This window comes from Rhincodon typus, chromosome 5 (genome assembly GCF_021869965.1).
Source record: "Rhincodon typus isolate 14 chromosome 5, sRhiTyp1.1, whole genome shotgun sequence".
In the NCBI taxonomy this organism is placed as follows: domain Eukaryota; kingdom Metazoa; phylum Chordata; class Chondrichthyes; order Orectolobiformes; family Rhincodontidae; genus Rhincodon; species Rhincodon typus.
The window spans coordinates 4,878,050-4,897,866 of NC_063336.1; the positions used below are offsets into that span (position 1 = coordinate 4,878,050).

The following is a 19,817-nucleotide window of genomic DNA, read 5'->3' on the forward strand; positions in this document are numbered from 1 at the left end:
ATGAATGAGGGATTTTAGATACAAGGAAAGATGAGAGAGATCAGGCTTATTCTCTTTCAAGTAGAGAGAATTAAAAGGTAACCTTATTGAGATGTTCAAAATTATGAATAATTTTGACAGGGTAAAGAAGGATATTCTGTTTCCACCAGTTGATGTCAGTAATTTAGGTCATAATTTCAAGATTATCAGAAAGCGAGCTAGGAGTGAGATGAGGAGAAACTTCTTTACTCAGATGTTAGGATTTAGAATGCGCTGCCTGGGAGAGTGGTGGAGGTGAATTCCATAGATGGTTTCAAAAGGGAGTTGGATACATATTTGGAAGTGATGAATTTTAGAGGGCTACAGAGATAGAGTTGGAGAATGGAACTGTCTCTTTCAGGAGCTCATACAGATGATGAATACAATGACCTCCTTCTGTACTGTAAAATTCTATGATAAGTCACTTTACAAACTCTCCTAACCACTGTATGGGCACTGAATTCCACTTTTAGCGGTTCATTTTGGACAGCAGCAATACCCTTTCTACATCCTCACTTGAAATGTTCTAATTGCTTACCTGCCTATTCTTTCATTTCTACTTGTGAAACTTTCAAATGCTCTTGTGCTATCTTGTATATTCTTACGAGCCTTTCTAGAAACATGGATACAATCCAATATTGAAGATTCTTTTTTCATGTACAAGAGCTTCTCCATAATCAATTTTAGTGAACAACTAATCTCACAACTATAACATGAATTCAAATAGATTTAATCCGGTAGAATCGTTTGGCGAATCTCTGGTAGGTACGAATACATAATCTAATTCTTTGTCCCAATTCTATGAGAATTCCTTAATGAGGAATGGCATATGCCTTAACCATGTTTTTGAAAGTCTGACAGTAGCTCCCTGTGTTTGCAAATGATAATGCAATTGTTTTATACCAAACTGTCAATGATTTCCTGGAAAACATTAGACATAAAGTTAGAATCCTGATCCGATTTTATCTCAGCTGGTAGGCTATAATGAGTAAAAAAATGAGCTAACATTTCCACACCTCTTCTAGCTGTGATTGTCCTACCAACTCCATTTTGATTTAGCCCTCTCCCACCTTCCTACCTCTCCCTCACATTTGATGGTGTGCATTGCCCTTCAGGGGCTTTGCATACAAATTATTCAAGTGGAAACATGGGTAATTTACTGATAGGAGCAAATTACTGCAGATGCTGGAATCCAGACTGAAAACAAAAAGTGCTGGATATCACAGCAGGTCAGGCAGCATCCATGGAGAGAAAACAAGTTAACATTTTGAGTCTAAATGACACTCTGTGTAAGTGCTGTTCCAGATATAAAAAGAAAGTTTCATCTCATCCAACATCAGCATGTGGTGATGACCTTCATGATGATTTGCGATTACTCTGGTGATGAACTGTTTTCGTTACTAACTTCAGTGGAAAAATACTCAGAAACTGTCTCTTTAGCCTCAATTAGACATTCTGTAATTATAGGCAAAATTTAAACCCTACTCCAACAAGAGAGCTTGAGTAACCACATTGTCCCTTAGTATAGTTACAGTTTTGGATGTTTTCTTTGAAGAAATAAAGGCATTGTCTTCATTTAGACAAAAACCCTTAATATCTCTCATGTACCCGATGTACATCTTCTGCATTCACAGCCGTGTTTACCACTTGCTTTTATTGCTTTTGTTTCAACCTTATTCTTACGAGTTCCAACAAGTCCGTGGATTTTCCTCACAACTCCCAGTGTTTTGAATGAATGTGACCCACCTTGATGCAATGGAAATACCTCATCTTCTGATTTCACTTCCACCCTCAGTGGTGTTCCCTCAGACAGTGAGCTGCAAACGCCAATCACTCTCTGGGTGATTTTCCTTTCTTAAGACTCCTTTAAACATCCAGCCCCTTACCTTATATTTGTGCCCATGGTCATTGACTCTTCCACTAAGGGAAATGCTTCTTGTTATCTAAGCATCTATGCCCTTCATGATTTTGTAGATCGGTATAGTAAAGAACGTAGAATATAGAACAGTACAGCACAATACAGGCCCTTCGGCCCACAATGTTGTGCCAATCTATTATCCTACCCTAAGATCAAACTACTCTGCATACCCTACATTTTACTATCATCCATGTGCCTATCCAGAGAGTGGCTTAAATGTCCCTAATGTATCTGACACCATTACCATCGCCGGCAGCGCATTCCACACACCCACCCCAAAGTTAAAGCAACTAAAGTCATAGTACATAAAGTAACTTAAATGTGTATGTAAAGGTATAGTAAGCCAGCTTGACCAAGCAGTGTACCTACCCTCAGACATGTGGAGAGTTATGGACCTTTCTTATAAACTAGATGAGCCCAAGTGTAGGAAGTATCATTTACTGCATAAACTTGAGCTAAGGATTTCAGAGTTCAAACAGCAACTGGAATCACTAAGGTGCATTGTGGGGCAGAGAACATTGTGGATAGCATGTTAAGAGAGTTGGTCATACCGCAGGTTGAAAGCAAGCAGGCACAGGGGGAATGGCTGACCACAAGACAATCCAAGAAAAACATTCATGTAGTGTATATGTCCATAGAAGCTCCACGCAATTTGCAGTTTTCAATATTAATGAGGGTGATGGATCCTTGCAGGAATGCAACCAGAGTCAAGGCCATGCCAATACACACGGCCCAGCTGTACAGGACAGAAAGAAGAAGAACCTATCTGGATGCATCACAGCTTGGTGTGGCAACTGCTGTTCCCAAGACTGGTGTCATGTGACTTCTGACCAAGACTGCAAGAAATTACAGAGAGGCATGAAAGCACCCCAGTCCAGGCTTCCATCCTTTGACTCCATCTATACTTTCTGCTGCCTTGGAAAAACAACCAACATAATCAAAGATCCTTCCCATTTCAGTTATACTCTCTTCCGCCCTCTTCCATTGGGCAGAAGTTATAAAAGTTTGAATACACGTACAAATGGATTCAAGAGCAACGTTTTTCCCTCTGTTATCAGACTTTTGAACGGATCTCGTAAATTCTGCTCTCTCTTTGCACCTTCTCTGAGGCTGTAACACTGTATTCTGCACACTGTTCTGCTACCCTGATGTACTTTCTACGGTGCGATCTACCTGTATAGCACACATGACATTGTGTATAAGTATCAGGAAAAGAGGCTTGGCAAGCTGGGTTGCTTTTTTCTTTAAAACAGAAGACTTAAGTGTTGGCTAAATAGAGGGCTTAAAAATTATTCACAATTTTCATAGACTGTATAGAGAGAATATTTCCGTTCTTGTTGAAGAGCATAATTAGGGCCCATCAATAGATGATGTATATAGATAGGTTCCATAGACTGCACCTTCCAAATCTACAACTACGACCATCTAGAAGGACAAAGGCAGCAGATACATGGGAACCACCACCTGCAAGCTCCCCTCCAAGACACTCACCGTCCTGACTTGGAAATATATCGCCATTCCTCCACTGCCTCTGGGTCAAAATCCTAGAACTTCTTCCCTGCTGGCTTTGTTGGTCTACCTAAACCAAATAAATTGTAACAGTTCAAGAAGGCAGCTTCACCACCACCTTCTCAAGGGCAGCTGGGGATATGTAATAATTGCTAGCTCAGCCATCTCATAATTTAATAAAATGATAGTTAATTCAGTTGTCTATCCAGAAGAAACATCTTAACTCAAAGAGTAGGAAGAATGCTGAACTGACTAGCGCAGAGAGTGTTGAAGCAAATAGTTTTGACCTATTTCAGGGAGAAGGGAATAGGAGCTTTTTGATGACAGTTTTAGATGAGGAAGGATGAAAGAAGCCCAACTTTAGTGACATCTTTTTCCTTCATAAAGTTACATGCAGAGTAAACAGCTCCTAGCGAGGACCTCTGCCTCTATGTTTAAATCTCTTTTTGGTCTGTTATTGTCTATGCTCTTCCTCTAACTACTGTTTTACAACTTACATGCCTACAGAAAAATTTTAACTAGAAAACAAAATCAAACCATTAACTTAAATACTATTATTCTTTGAATTTTATTTTTAACATATGCTCTAATTCACCATTTTAAACTCCCCTGGAAATCTACAAACTGTAATAAAGAAAGTAAAAGTTACAGGAACTTTGGTAACAAGAAATTGGAGTTTAAAATATGCTACAAGCTTTAACATTATTATTTCTGACAGATATTTGGAAAAGAAAAGGTTGCTATTTCCTCGATTCTTCTTTGTATCAGATCCAACTTTATTGGAAATCCTTGGACAAGCCAGTGATTCTCACACCATTCAGGTTTGTTTGAGTAGTTTTTAATCTTGTTTGCAAGCCTAACAAAACTGAGGAAACAAAGTAAATGTTTACATTAATCAACTCTTTTATGACTGGCAAGGAAAAGTTCAGAAGTAGAAATAAGCAAGTAGAATGTAATGTTCTGTACCAAATCCTAATTTGCCCTGTTTTCTGTTTTAAATATTTATGTTCTATCATTATACATACGAAGGATTACTACTGAACTCAGAGACTGAGAGTTAAAATTCTACTACAACAGGTTGAAATGTTAGGATGGGTTGATACATAGCCACTGAGCAGGATGTAAAGCATACGCAGTGATTAAATGAACTAGGACGTGAAGTTTCACTTTACTGATGGCAGCTTGAGATGATTAAATTAAGAACAAAGAAGAACAAAGAACAATGCTGCACAGAACAGGCCTTTCGGTCCTCGAAGCCTGCACTGCCACATTTTGTCTTTCCACATTAAAACTGTTTTTACTTACAGGATCCATATCCCTCTATTCCCTTCCTATTCCTGTATTCATCCAGGTGCTTCTTGAATATTGCTATTGTGTCTGCTTCCACCACCTTCTTTTGCAACGTGTTCCAGGCACTCATCACGGTTTGTGTGAAAAACTTGCCTCGTACATCTTTAAAACATCCCCCCTCACACTTGGACCTGTGGCCCCTTGTTATTGACCCTTCCACCCTGGGAAAAAGCCTGATACTTTCCACTCTATCCAAGCCATTCACAATCTTATAAACTTCTATCAGGTCGCCTGTCAACGTCCTGCAAAATGCATCACCTCACATTTGTCCAGATTAAATTCCACCTTTCATTTTTCTGCCCATGCCTCCAACTGATCTATATCCTGCTATATCCTCTGACAATCCTCCTCACTATCCACAACTCCACCAACCTTTGTATCATCTGCAAACTTATTAATTAGACCAGCTACATTTTATTCCAAATCATTTATGTAGATCACGAACAACAGCGGTCCCAGCACTGATCCCTGTGGAACACTACTAGTAACAGCCCACCAGTCCGAAAAGCAACCTTCCACTGCTATGCTCTGTCTCCTATGACTAAGCAAGTTCTGAATCCATACTGCCATCTCACCCCGATAACTATGTGACTTCACCTTCTGTACCAGTCTGCCATGAGGACCTTGTCAAAGGCTTTACTGCTGTCCATGTAGACAATATCAACTGCTTTTACCTCATCAATCATCTTTGTTACCTCCTGAAAAAAATCGATCAAGTTAGTGAGGCACAACCTCCTGTGCACAAAGCCATGCTGTTTATTGCTAATCAGTCCATTTGCTTCTAAATGCTTATAGATCTTGTCCCTGAGAATCATTTCCAATAATTTCCTTACCACTGGTGTGAGGCTCACAGGCCTGTAATTTCCTGGATTATCTCTGTTACTTTTTCTAAACAATGGGACAACATTAGCTATTCTCCAGTCCTCTGGGACCACACCTGTGGCCAAAGAAGACACAAAGATGTCTGTCAAAGCTCCAGCAAATTGTTCTCTTGCATCCCTCAATATTCTGGGATAGATCCCATCAGGACCCAGGGACTTATCTACCTTAATACTTTTTAAGACAAACAACAGCTCTTCCTTTTTAATAGCAACTTGATTTAGAAATCTGTCATCCCTTCCCTGACATCATCCTCCACCAATTCCTTCTCTTTGGTGAATTCCGATACAAAGTATTTGTTTAAGACTTCACCTACCTCTCCTTCTTGCTGAGTATTTTTTCAATAAAATGCATTTTTGTTGATTTTGAATTAAACAAAAGATTGCCACTGTTTATTTACTGCTCACGTTTAGCTTACGTACCCAATTAACCTTAGCTAATTCTCTCCTCATACTTGTACATCTGACTCCAGACCAACAGCAATGTGAATGAGAGATAGTAGGAACTGCAGATGCTGGAGAATCTGAGATAACAAGGTGTAGAGCTGGATGAACACAGCAGGCCAAGCAGCATCAGAGGAGCAACTCTTAATGGCTCTCTGGGCAATTGAGAATGTGTAATAAATGCTGGCCTGGCCAGTGATGCCTATGACTTATGAATGAATAAAAACCACACAGTCAGGAAATGTAATATAGTCCCAAGTCAGGATGCCATATGGCTGGGAGGGAAACTTGCACATAGTGCCTTTGTGCTTCAATTTGATAGAGGTCACTGAAATAATTCCACAGAGGCTGGTATCCCATCACCATGTCACCTTTCATTTACACATGGAGAGTCCTTGACACTGATCCAGCTTCCTCAGAGCTAGCTCTCAGAGTGAACAGGATATCCAATAATCCTGTTCTTATCTGTCAACCAGGGTTCCCTGATTGAACCAGATTAACAGTCCCTGTCAGGGAGCTCATTCCTTTATGGTCCAGCTGGCTGGTGTCATTACAATCATTACATCCCTTCCCCTTTGAGTCCAAGGACATAGACTGGTTCTATTGTTTTTTGTAGCTCCTCCTGGCATGTTTTAGCTCTGGATCAAGTTCATAGAATCATAGAATCCCTACAGTATGGTAAAAGGCCATTCGGTCCATTGAGTCTATATCACCCATCTGAAAAGCATCCCACCTAGACCTCCCCATCCCAATAACTCTGCATTTCCCATGGCTAATCCAGTAGGCTGCACATCCCTGGACACTAGGGTAATTTAGCATAGCCAATCCACCTAAACTGTACATCTTTGGACTGTGGGAGGAAAGCAGAACACCTGGAGGAAATTGTAGACACAGGAAGAATGTGCAAACCCCCACACAGACAGTCACCCAAGGTTGGAGTCAAACCTGGGTCCCTGGTAGCAGTGCTAACTACTGAGCCACCATGCTGCCATTCCTCCAACTCTGCCTCTGATTTGGATGGCGTGCAAAGCACAGCAGCTCGCTTCTTGTGCCCAGAGCATCTTGGAAAGAATTTATTCTTTTTTCAGGTGGCAAAGGTGTCAAGGCAGCGACATCGACTATCCATCTCAGATTCCGAGGTATCTTCAATACTTAGCAGACAGAGAGAATCCACAGGTTCTGGAACAGTCTGAAAGGCTGTTGAGGAGCCAGGGATGTTTTGCTCCTATACCATTTATCAATTTGCAGCTTTCATATGGTCCATGTGCTTATTTAGGACCATCGTATCTACTGAACTTTTAAATGTCACTGAACCTGACCTCGCATCAATCATGTTTCTTAACCATGCAGGGCCATTCCCATGGTTCCTACACCAACCGTCATCCCCTGGAGGTGCTTCTCTCTCATTGCCACCGAAATAACTCCACAGAGGCCATTCTCCCATCACCAAGTCACTCTTTATTTATACGTGGCAAGTCCTTGATGTTGATCCAGCTCCCTCAGAGCCAGCTGTCTGAGTGAACAAGATCTCTGACGCTTCTGTTCTTATCTGTCAGCCAGAGCTCCCTGATTGGATCAAACTAATCAGGGAACTCATATTCTATGAAGTCCACCTGGCTGACCTCATTACAATCACTACAGTCACAATTTTGAAAGATGGTGTTAAAGAGCCTGGGTCAATTATGGCAGTGCATTGTAAAGAACAGTTTTATATTTTGGGCTGTCAAATTGACAGTGGAAAAAAATATACTGTTTTAAACCAAGGGACTATGGAAGAAGATGCTGCAGTTTTACGTAAGAGAATTACTGAAACACATTATGTAATATACCTACAAAGCTGGCTTACTCAAACATTGGGAGAAGATTCTAGACACTTCAGTTCCATGGGCAGCTTTGACCAGTGACTAGACTTTTGATTGGTTTACCAACCATAGCCAACTGACTGTGGTCAGGAGTACTCAGCATAATAGCAACTTCTTCTTGATTGGTTCCTTGTAAGTGGATACAGCTTTGTGTTTGGACAATACAGCAGAAACATCCAGTCTATGGAGAAGAAATTATTGCGCTCTCAGAAGAAACTTCTGAGCAACTAATTACACTTTATCTCTGTAAATTCCATTCTTGAAAGGAAAGGGGAAAACTCCTTCAGAGACATTGAAAGAGTAAATCCTAAATTGGGAAATGAGAGGTTGAAAACTGGTTTGTCCACAAACTTGTGAAAGTCAAAAGGAATTGGAAGGGAATTTAGGGAAAGTTCTCCAGACTGGAACAAGAAATATGCTTCATGGACACTTTTTCTAATATTTGTGCCCTGTTTTGCCTCTTTGTGTGTCTGTTTGTATTTGTATCAGAATTTCTTAAAGGGATAGACTCTAAGCAATAGAGAGTTATAAGTTAGTCATTTGTGTTTCTACCTTCACACCATAAGAAGTAGGAATAGTAATAGGCCGCTCAGCCAATTGAGCCTATCCTGCCATTCAATAAGATCATGTACGTTCCTGCCCTTTTCCAGTAACCGTTGAGTCCGCTACTAATCAGGAATCTATCTATCTCAGCCTTAAATGTACACAGGGACTCTGACCCCTGCAGCTCTCTGTGGGAAGGAGTTCCAAAGACTCACCAGCCTCTGAGAGAAAAACGTTGCCCCTTATTGCAGTCTTAAATTGGCACCCCTTTATTCTGAGACTATGTCAGTCATGCTAGACTGTCTCATGGGCGAAAGCATTCTCTCACCATGAGTTCTGAAGGATCACTGGACTCAAACTGTTAAGTCTTCTTTCTCTTTCCACAGACGCTGGCAAAACTGATTGAATTTCTCCAGCAATTTCTGTTTTCATTTCAGATTTCCAGTTTTGGCAGTTCTTCATTTTATTCCCTCAGCATTTACCCTGCCAAGTCCCTTCAGAGTTCCATTTGTTTCAATGAAATCCCCTCCCATTTTTCAAAATGCCAATGAATAGAGTCCCAAGCTGTTTAGCCTTTGCTCGTAAGACCAATCCTCTATACCAGGGATCATCCTAATGAACCTCCAAATTGCCTCTAATGAAATTATATCTTTCCTTAAATAAGGGGACCAAAGCTGCTCTTAATGCTCCAGATGTGGTCTCACCAGCACCTTGTCCAGTTGCAGCAAGACTTCCATATTCATACTCCAAGCTATCTGAAATAAGGGCCAGTTTGTTGCAATGGTTTTCTGCAATGGTATTATGTACAGAAACCTGATTTGTGTTTTCTTTAATTTTTGATTTGTCAGTTAGGTTAAAATTGGGGACTTTGGATAGTTTGATTCAAATTTTTCACATTTTTGACAACTCCAGGAATAGAGGCCTTGATTTCCAGTGTACTACCCTAGAGAGCCATGATAGCATTTTGGTAGGACACAAAATAGACGGCATTTTTTTTTTGCTGTCAGGTTCTTACCATTCAGTTTAAATCTTTAAATTCAATATCAGTGATGCGAGGGATAGGGAGTGATTGCTTGAGGAAAAGACTTGACTACAACTGCTTATATTGGAGAAGATGTTCAAAAATTCCACTAAAATTGATCACCATCCTACTTAATGTCTCCTTCCTGCCCTATAAATGTCTTTGTCTATATAGTTAACTGATATTTTGTAAACATTCAATCATTCATTATAGCTGGGCTCGTCAACAGAATATCAGGTGAACAAGGAGAGGTGATGGCCTCGTGGTATTATTGCTGGACTGTTAATCCAGAGACCTAGATAACATTCTGGGGACATGTGTTCAAATCCTGCCACAGGCAGATGGTGAAATTTAGATTCAATTTAAAAATATGGAATTAAGAATCTAAAGATGACCATGAATCCATTGTTGATTGTCAGGTGGTAAGAAAACACATCTGGTTCACTAATGCCCTTTGGGGAAGAAAACTGCTATCCTTACCTGGTCTGGCCTACATGTGACTCCAGACCCACAGCAATGTGGTTGACTCTTAACTGCCCTCTGGGCAATTAGGGATGGGCAATAAATGCTGTCTGATCAGCAATGCCCTCATCCATTAATGAATAAAGAAAAATAATACAATCAGAGCATCATAGTTGTGATTGAACTTAATGTGATTCAGAATTACCCAATATTTGCACATTTGTTTTCTCTTTTCTATATGCAGGCTCATTTAGCAGGAATATTTGATAATGTAAATAAAGTGGCTTTCCATCCAAAGGATTATGATCGAATGTTGGCTGTCATTTCCAGGGAAGGAGAGCAAATTCAAGTAATTATCATTAATGCGTTATAAGAGTTGGTTGCAAAGTTGTGTTTATGGCCCTAGAGTTTGTAGTAGAGAGCTGTTTTCTTGAAACACTTCAATTTGCTGGATATTGGTTCACCCAGTGTACACTAAAGGAGATAATTCAGATTTTTGACTCAGCATGAGTGAAATGATAGTGATATAGTTTGAAATCTGGTGGCTGAGAGTTGGAGTGAACTTTCAGGTGATGGGGTTCCCTATGACAATTGCTCTTGATCTTCTAGATGGTTGATATATAATTTGTACAAATGTAAATGCAAACTTACTAACCATGCCTCCTATGTTCACATCAAAGTCATTTATATAAATTGCGAAAAGCAGTCAACCCATCACCGATCCTTGTGGCACACTGCTGGTCACAGGCCTCCAGTCTGAAAAGCAACATTCCACGACCACCCTCTGTCATCTACCTTTGAGCAAGTTCGGTATCCAAATGGCTAGTTCACCTTTACTCCATGGGACTTAACCTTGCTAGCCAGTATACCATGAGGAACCTTGTCGAACGCCTTACTGAAGTCCATATAGGTCTCGTCCACCGCTCTGCCCTCATCAGTCCTCTATGTTACTTCTTCAAAAAAACTCAATTAAGTTAGTGAGACATGATTTCCCACACACAAAGCCATGTTGACTATCTCTAATCAGTCTTTGCCTTTCCAAATACATGTAAATCCTATCCCTCAGGATTCCCTCCAACAACTTGCCTACCACCGATGTCAAGCTCACTGGTCTATGGTTCCCTGGTTTTTCCTTACCATCTTTCTTAAATAGTGGCACCATGTTAGCCAACCTCCAGTCTTTTGGCATCTCACCTGTAGCTATCGATGATACAACTATCTCAGCAAGGGGCCCAACAATCGCTTCCTTTGCTTCGCACAGAATTCTAGGAAACACCTGATCAGGTCCTGAGGTTTTATCCACCTTTATGCGTTTTAAGACATCCATCACCTCCTTTGTAATGCAGATATTTATTTCCTATTTATTTCCCCACGTTCTGTATATCCTTATATATCCTTCCATACCCTTCTCCACAGTAAACATTGATGCAAGGTAGTGATTTAGTATCTCACCCATCTCCTGCGGTTCTACAAGTGGCCTGCCAATCTTTAAGGGGCCCTCTGCACTATTTGCCAAAGCCGTCTTATGTCCCCTTTTTGGCCTCCTGATTCCCCTCTTAAGTATACTCCTTCTGCATTTATACTATTCTACAGAATCAGTCTCAATATCCGCTGTCTATACCTGACATAGGCTTCCTTCTTATTCGTGACCAAAATGTTATTTTCTCTAGTCACCCAGCATTTCCTGCACCTACCAGCCTTGCCCTTCACCCTAACAGAAACATACTCTCTCTGGATTCTCATTATCTCCTTTTTGAAGGTTTCCCATTTTCCAGCCGTCCCTTTACCTGCGAACCCCCACCCCACCCCAATCAACTTTTGAAAGTTCTTGCCTGCTGTCAAAATTGGCCCTCCTCCAATTTAGAACTTCAACTTTTAGATCCAGTCTTTCCCTTTCCATCACTATTTTAGAACTTTTGGAATTATGGTCACTGGCCCAAAGTGCTCCCCCACTGACACCTCAGTCACCTACGCTGCCTTATTTCCCAAGAGCAGGCCAAGTTTTGCACCTTCTTTCATTGATACATCCACATGTGTAATCAGAAAATTTTCTTGTACACACTTAAAGTCTTCTACATCAAAGCCCTTAATACTATATCAGTCCCAGTCTATGTTTGGAAAGTTAAAATCCCCTACCATAACTATCCTATTATTCTTACAGATACCTGAGATCTCCTGCAAATTCGTTTCTCAATTTCCCGCTGACTATTGGAAAGTCTATAGTACAATTCCAATAAGGTGATCATCTCTTTCTTATTTCTCAGTTCCACCCAATTAACTTCCTTGGATATATTCCCAAGAATATTCCCCTGAATACAGCAGTAATGTTATCCCTAATCAAAAATGCTGTACCCCCTCCTATCTTGCCCCCTCTTTTGATCCTTCTTAAAGCATCTGTCCCTGGAACATTGAGCTGCCTGTCCTGTCCATCCCTGAGTCACATTTCTGTAATTGCTGTGATATCTAAGTCCCATGTTCCTAACCATGCCCTGAGTTCATCTGCCTTACCTGTCAGTCCTCTTGCATTGAAATAAAAGCAGTTTAATTTGTCACTCCTATCTCGTTCTCTATTTTGTTCCTGCCTGCCCTGTCTGTTTGACGGACTCTTTTTCCCAACTGTACAAGTCTCAGACTGATCACTTTCCTCACTATTTCCCCAACTAGTTTAAATTCTCCTGAGCAGCTGTAGCACATCTCCTCACCAGTATATTAGTCCCTTCCTAATTCAGCTGCAATTCGTCCTCCTTATACAGGTCAATTCTACCCCAGAAGACATTCCAATGATCCAAAAATGTGAATCCTTCTCCCCTGCACCAGGTCCTCAGTTATGCGTTCATCTGCTCTATCCTGTTATTCCTACCCTCACTAGCTAGTGTCACTGGGAGTAAAGCAGATATTACTACCATTGAGGACTTACTATTTAAATTTCTGCCTAACTTTCTATATTATCTCCTCAGAATCTCGTCCTTTTCACTTCCTGTGACGTGAATTCCAATGTGTACAATGACCTCCTACTGGTCCTGCTCCCCTTTGAGAATATTCTGCACCGTCTCTGAGATACTTTGATCCTGACATGCTTATGTAGAAAACACACTGCATGTGCTTCAGCCAAGTGGCCATGTCTTAATGTCTAAAGGCTGGAGTTGAGTTTCTTGCGTATTGTTCGTGCTACTGATCACCATGAAATCATTGCCGATTGTCGGAAAAACCCATCTGGTTCAATGTCCTTCAGGGAAGGAAAATCTGCCATCCTCACCTGGTCTGGCCTACATGTGACTCCAGATCCACAGCAATGTGGTTGACTCTCAACTGAAATGGCCCTCTGAGATGGCCTTTCAGGTGTACCAATTGGTACAAAATCTCAAAGAAATGAAATCGGATCACCTGGTATCAACTTAGGCACTGGAAAAGTCAACGGCGGAAACAGCCCTGTTGACACTGCAAAGTTGTCCTCACTAATATCTGGGGGCTAGTGCCAAAATTGGGAGAGCTGTCTCACAGACTAGTTAAGCAATAGCTGAAAAGTCATTCTCATAGAATCGTACCTTACAGACAATGTCCTAGACACCACCATCCCTGGATATGTCCTGTCCCATCAGCAGAACAGTCCAGCAGATGTGGCAACACAGTGGTATACAGACGGGAGAGAGTTGCTCTGGGAGTCCTCAACATTGACTCTGGACCCAATGAAGTTTCATGGCTTCAAGTTAAACATGGACAAGGAAACCTCCTGCTGATTACCACATATCTTCTACCCTCAGCTGATGAATCGGTATTCCTCCGTATTGAACAACACTTGGAGGAAGCACTGAGGATAGCAAGAGCACAGAATGTACTCTGGGTGGGGAATTTCAATGTCCACTACCAAGAGTGGCTTGGTAGCAGTACTACTGACCAAGCTAGTCGGGTCCTAAAGGACATAGCTGCTAAACTGGGTCTGTGGCAGGTGATGAGGGAACCAACAAGAGGGAAAAACATACTTGACCTCATCCTTACCAATCTGCCAGCTGCAGATGAGTCTGTCCATGACAGTACCGGTAAGAGTGACCATCGCACAGTCCTTGTGGAAACGAAGCCTTCACATTGAGAATAACTTCCATCATGTTGTGTGGCACTATCACCGTGCTAAATGAGACAGACTTCGCACAGATCTAGCAACTCAAGACTGGGCATCCATGAGGCTCTGTGGGCCATCAACAGCAGCAGAATTGTACTCTAGCACAATTTGTAACCTCATGGCCCGGCATATCCCCCACTCAACCATTACCCTCAAGCCCGGGGATCAACCCTGGTTCAATGGAGAGTGCAGGAGGGCATGCCAGGAGCAGCACCAGGAATACCAGAAAATGAGGTATCAACCTACTGAAGCCACCAACCAGGACTACTTGCACGCCAAACAGCGAAAGCAGCAAGTGATAGACAGAGCTAAGCGATCCCACAACCAATGGCTCAGATCGAAGCTCTGCAGGCCTGTCACATCCAATCGTGAATGGCGGTGGACAATTAAACAATGGTGGCTCCACAAATATCCACATCCTCAATGATGGAAGAGCCCAGCACATCAGTGCAAAAGATAAAGCTGATGCATTCGTAGCAATCTTCAGTCAGAAGTGCCGAGTGGATGATCCATCTCAGCCTCCGCCAGTGGTCCACAGCCTTACAGATACTACATCTTTAGCCAATTCGATTCACTCTATGTGATATCAAGAAACGTTTGGAAACACTGTATACTGCAGAGGCTATGGTTCCTGACAACATTCCGGCAATAGTACTGAAGACTTGTGCTCCAGAACTTGCCGCTCCCCTAGCCAAGCACTTCCAGTACAGTTACAACACTGGTATCTACCCAACAATGTGCAAAGTTGCCCAAGTATGTCCTGTACACAAAAGGCAAGACAAATCCAACCCAGCCAATTACCATCAGCCTACTCTCAATCATCAGTAAAGTGATGGAAGATGTGATGAACAGTGCTATCAAGCAGCACCAGCTCAGCAAAAACCTGCTCAGTAACGCCCAGGTTGGGTTCCGCCAGGGCCACTCTGCTCCTCACCTCATTACAGCCTTGGTTCAAACATGGACAAAAGAGCTCAATTCCAGAGGTGAAGTGAGAGTGAAAGCCTTGATATCAAGCCTGCATTCGACCGAGTACAGCATCAAGGAAACCTAGCAAAACTGGAATCACTGGCTATCAGGGGCAAACTCGCCGGTGGTTAGAGTCATACCTGACACATAGGAAGATGTGCTTGTTGGAGGTCAATCAAATCATTTCCAAGACATCTCTGCAGGAGTTCCTCGGGGTAGTGTCCTCGGCCCAACCATCTTCAGCTGCTTTATTAATGACCTTCCCTCCATCATAAGGTCAGAAATAGGATGTTCACTGATGATTGGACAATGTTCAGCACCATTCCTGTCTCCTCAGATACTGAAGCAATCCATGTTCACATGCAACAAGATCTGGACAATATTCAGGCTTGGGCTGACAAGTGCCAAGTGACATTCGCACCACACAAATGCCAGGCTATGACCACGACCACCACCAATAAGAGACAATCTAACCTCCACCCCTCGACATTCAGTGGTGTTACCATCACTGAATCCCTCACTATCAACATCCTGGAGGTTATCATTGACCAGAAACTCAACTGGACTCACCACATAAACACAGTGACTGCATGAGCAGGTCAGAAGCTAGAAATACTGCGGCGAGTAACTCACTTCCTGACTCCTCAAAGCCTGTCCACCATCTACAAGGCACAAGTCAGGAGTGTGATGGAATACTCCCCACTTGTCTGGATGATTGCAGTCCCAACAACACTCAAGAAGCTTGTCACTATCCAGGACAAAGCAGCCCGCTTGATTGGCACTACGTCCACAAGCATTCACTCCCTCTACCACTGACGCTCAGTAGCAGCAGTGTGTACTGCCTACAAGATGTACGGCAGAAATTCACCAAAAATCCTCAAACATCACCTTCCAAACCCACGATCACTTCCATCTAGAAGGACAATGACAACAGAAATATGGGGACACCACCATCTTCAAGTGCCCCTCCAAGCCACTCACCATCTTGACTCGGAAATATATCACCATTCCTTCACTGTTGCTGGGTCAAAATGCAGGTATTCCCTCCCTAATGGCATTGTGGGTCAACCCACAGCAGGTGGACTGCAGCGGTTCAAGAAGGCAGCTCACCACCACCTTCTCCAGGGCAACTAGGGATAAGCAAGAAATTCTGGCCCAGCCAGCAATGCCCACATCCCACAAATGAATCAAAAAAAAAATTATTGACAACTTCAGAGCTTGTGCACGTCAATAACTTTTCTTGAGAGTAAGTTTCTTTCCCCTCAGCAGAGATGCTGTCATGTTGAGACCTCTCATGTCTAAGAAAGTCTTTCCTTTAAGTTATTCATTGCTATCCCTATCAAATTCTGTTACTCTTCTTATATTTCCCATTGTCCTAATCACGGGAGATTCAAAACGAAGTTTTAGTTCTACTATAAAGTTAGTTATATGTATTGTTTCATGTTTACATCCACTGTTAACATTATTTAGCTGATGAGTTGTGAGCAGTTTTGGTCTCATCTGACTTTGGTAAGACCCAAATTCAATCACTTTCACAGCTCAATGAACTTGTCTGATCTCCTCGATTTATAGAAGCCATAATCCCACCCTTATCATCTGTGTCTGTTATTGTGGGATCCTACTTTTCTCTTTAATACTTGCTACAAATTTCACACTGTCTGTTCTTGGACATTTCTCATCAAACTGTCTCCTGCAGACCTCTGCAGCTTTTGATTGTGTAGAACTCTTTCTATATTAATATGTATGATTCTTTGTTCAAAAATAGGTCCTGTTACCTTGGGTTAGCCCCTTCTCGATGCTACCGTTGTTCTAACTTATAATGTCACTTAAATGCTGGAGCAAGCAAGCTAATTCTGTTACTGCAGCCATATTTATGCCACTGGTAGGCACTGCTGTGGCCATATTTATGCCACTCTGATCAGGGGCTACCTCAACAGTGCTCAACAGCTTGTGCCCCCAAACTTTCTAAGTGTGATGTCCCCACCAAGGTGTCAGAATTTGAACTGTGAATGCGGGATGAAGCTTTGCCAATGCCTCCTCTGAAGTCTCAGTACTCTGCTCCCCAAAGGTTGAGTCAGTTACTTTCGATGGAGCGGGCCATTTCTCCACAGATGTCATGGACATCCCACTGGTATCTGCAATACACAAGGGAGAGGTGTTGGATCCAAAGATTAGAATTGCTCTGAAAAAATGGCACTGGTAGGGGTTAATGTGATGCAAAATAGGGACAAATGTCCTTGATGGTAGCGGTCATAGGTTTGGAAGGTCCTGTCTAAGGATCCTTGGGTCAATTTGTTCAATACATCTTTAAGATGGGACACACTGCTGTGAATGTCAATTGTGGAGAGAGTGGATGTTTCCAGATGTGGTCCCAATCAAACCAACTGATTTGTCCTCAAAAGCTTCAAGCTTCTTGAGTCTTGTTGGAGCTGCACTCATCAAGACAAGTGGGGAGTATTCCATCATGTTCCTGACTTGTGCCTTGTAGATCATATAATCATAGAATTCCCTACAGAGTGGAAGCAGGCCATTCATCCCATTGAGTCCACATCAACCCTCCCAGTAGCATCTCACCCAGACTGACTCCCCTATGCCTGTAGCCCTGTATTTTCCATGGCCAACACCCCTAGCCTGCATATCCCTGGACACCACAAGCAATTTAGCATGGCCAACCCAGCTAACCTGCACACCTGTGGACTGTGTGAGGAAACCATTGCAGACACAGAGAGAACATGCAAACTCCAAACACACAGTTGCCCAAGTGCAGAATCGAACCTAGGTCCCTGGTACTGGGAGGCAACAGTGCTAACCACTCAGACACCATGCTGCCCCAGATGGGACAAGCTTTGGGGAGTCAGGAGGTGAGTTACATGCAGAAATATACCCAGCATCTGACCTGCTTCTTGTAGCCACTGTATTTATATGGCAAATCCAGTTGAGTTTCTGATCAATTGTAAACACTCAGAATGTTGATACTCGAGGATTAAGCAATGGCAATGCAGTTGTATCTCATAATAATATAAGAACCAAGAGCAGGAGTAGGCCATCTGGCCCTTCGAGCCTGCTCTGCTAATCAATAAGGTCATGGCTGATCTTTTCATGGCCTCAGTCCCACTTACCCAGCCTCTCACCATAACCCTTAATTCCATTGCTATTCAAAAAATTGTCTATCTTAGCTTTTAAAATATTCAATGAGGAAGGCTCAACTACTTCACTTGGTAGGGAATTCCAGAGATTCACAACCCTTTAGGTGAAGAGGTTTCTCCTCAATTCAGTCCTAAATCTTTTCTCCTAATTTTGAAGTTATGCTCTCTTGTTCTAGTTTCACCTGCCAGTGGAAACAACCTCCCTGGTTCTATGTTATCTATTCCCTTCATAATTTTATATGTTTCTCTAAGATCCCCTTCATTCTTCTAAACTGCAATGAATATAATCCCAGTCTATTCAGCCTCTCTTCATAAGCCAACCCTCTCAACCCTGGAACCAACCTAGTGAATCTCCTCTGCACCCCCTCCAGTGCCAGTACATTCTTTCTCAAGTAAGGGGACCAAAACTGCATGCAGTACTCCAGGTGTGGCTTCACCAGCACCCAATGCAGCTGCAACATAATCTCCGGATTTTAAACTCAATCCCTCTAGCAATGACAGACAAAATTCCATTTGCCTCCTTAATTACCTGCTGTACCTGAAAACCAACCTTCTGTGATTCATGCACAAGGACACCTAGATCCCTTTGCACAGCAGCATGTTGCAATTTTTTATTGTTCAAATAATAGTCCCTTTTACTGTTATTCCTACCAAAATGGATAACTTCACATTTATCAATATTGAATTCCATCTGCCACACCTTCGCTCACTCACTTAAACTATCTATATCCTTCGGCAAACTTTCAGAGTCCCCTACACACTTTGCTCTACCACTCATCTTAGTGGCATCTGCAAACTTTGACATACTATACGTGGTTCCCAACTCCAAATCATCTGTGTAAATTACAAACAATTGCAGTTTCAGCACTGATCCCTGATGCACACCACTAGTCACTGTTTGCCAACCAGAAAAGCACTCATTTATCCCTGCTCTTTGCTTCCTGTTAGTTAGCCAATCCTTGATCCATGCTAATACATTGCCTGTAATGCTGCACACCTTTATTGAATTCAGCAGCCTTTTCCATGGCACTTTGTCGAGTGCCTTTTGGAAATCTGGATACACCACATCTACTGGATCCCTCTTGTCCATCACGCTCATAATGTCGTCATAGAATTCCAGCAAATTAGTCAAGCATGACCTGCCTTTCATGAAGCCACACTTCGCCTGCCCAGTGGGACAATTTCTATCCAGATGTCCTACTATTTTTTCCTTGGTGATAGATTCAAGCATTTTCCCCACTACAGAAGTTAAGCTAACCAGTGTATAATTCCACATCTTTTGTCTACCTCCTTTTTTGAACAATGGCATCACAGTGGCTGTTTGCCAATCTGTTGGAACTGCCCCAGCTAAATTTGGAAAATTACCACGAGTGCATTAGCTGTTACATCTGCCATCTCTCTTAGTACCCTGGGATGCATTCCATCAGGGCCAGGAGATTTGTCTACCTTTAGCTCCATTAGCTTGCCCAACACTATCTCCCTCATGATAATGATTATGTCTAGGTCCTCACCTACCTTAGTCTTTTTGTCATCAATTACTGGCATGTTACTTGTGTCCTCCACTGTGAAGACTGACACAAAAT

General features: G+C 42.2%; 1 protein-coding gene across 1 annotated transcript in view; it reads left to right on the forward strand.

Moving 5' to 3' along the window:
* LOC109930964 (dynein axonemal heavy chain 8-like) overlaps window positions 1–19,817 on the forward strand; it is a 2,199,840-nt gene that overhangs the window by 1,826,151 nt on the left and 353,872 nt on the right. Inside the window, 2 exon segments of the mRNA XM_048596622.1 lie at window positions 4,164–4,266; window positions 10,250–10,354. Of these exon segments, the coding sequence (XP_048452579.1) occupies window positions 4,164–4,266; window positions 10,250–10,354 (208 nt within the window).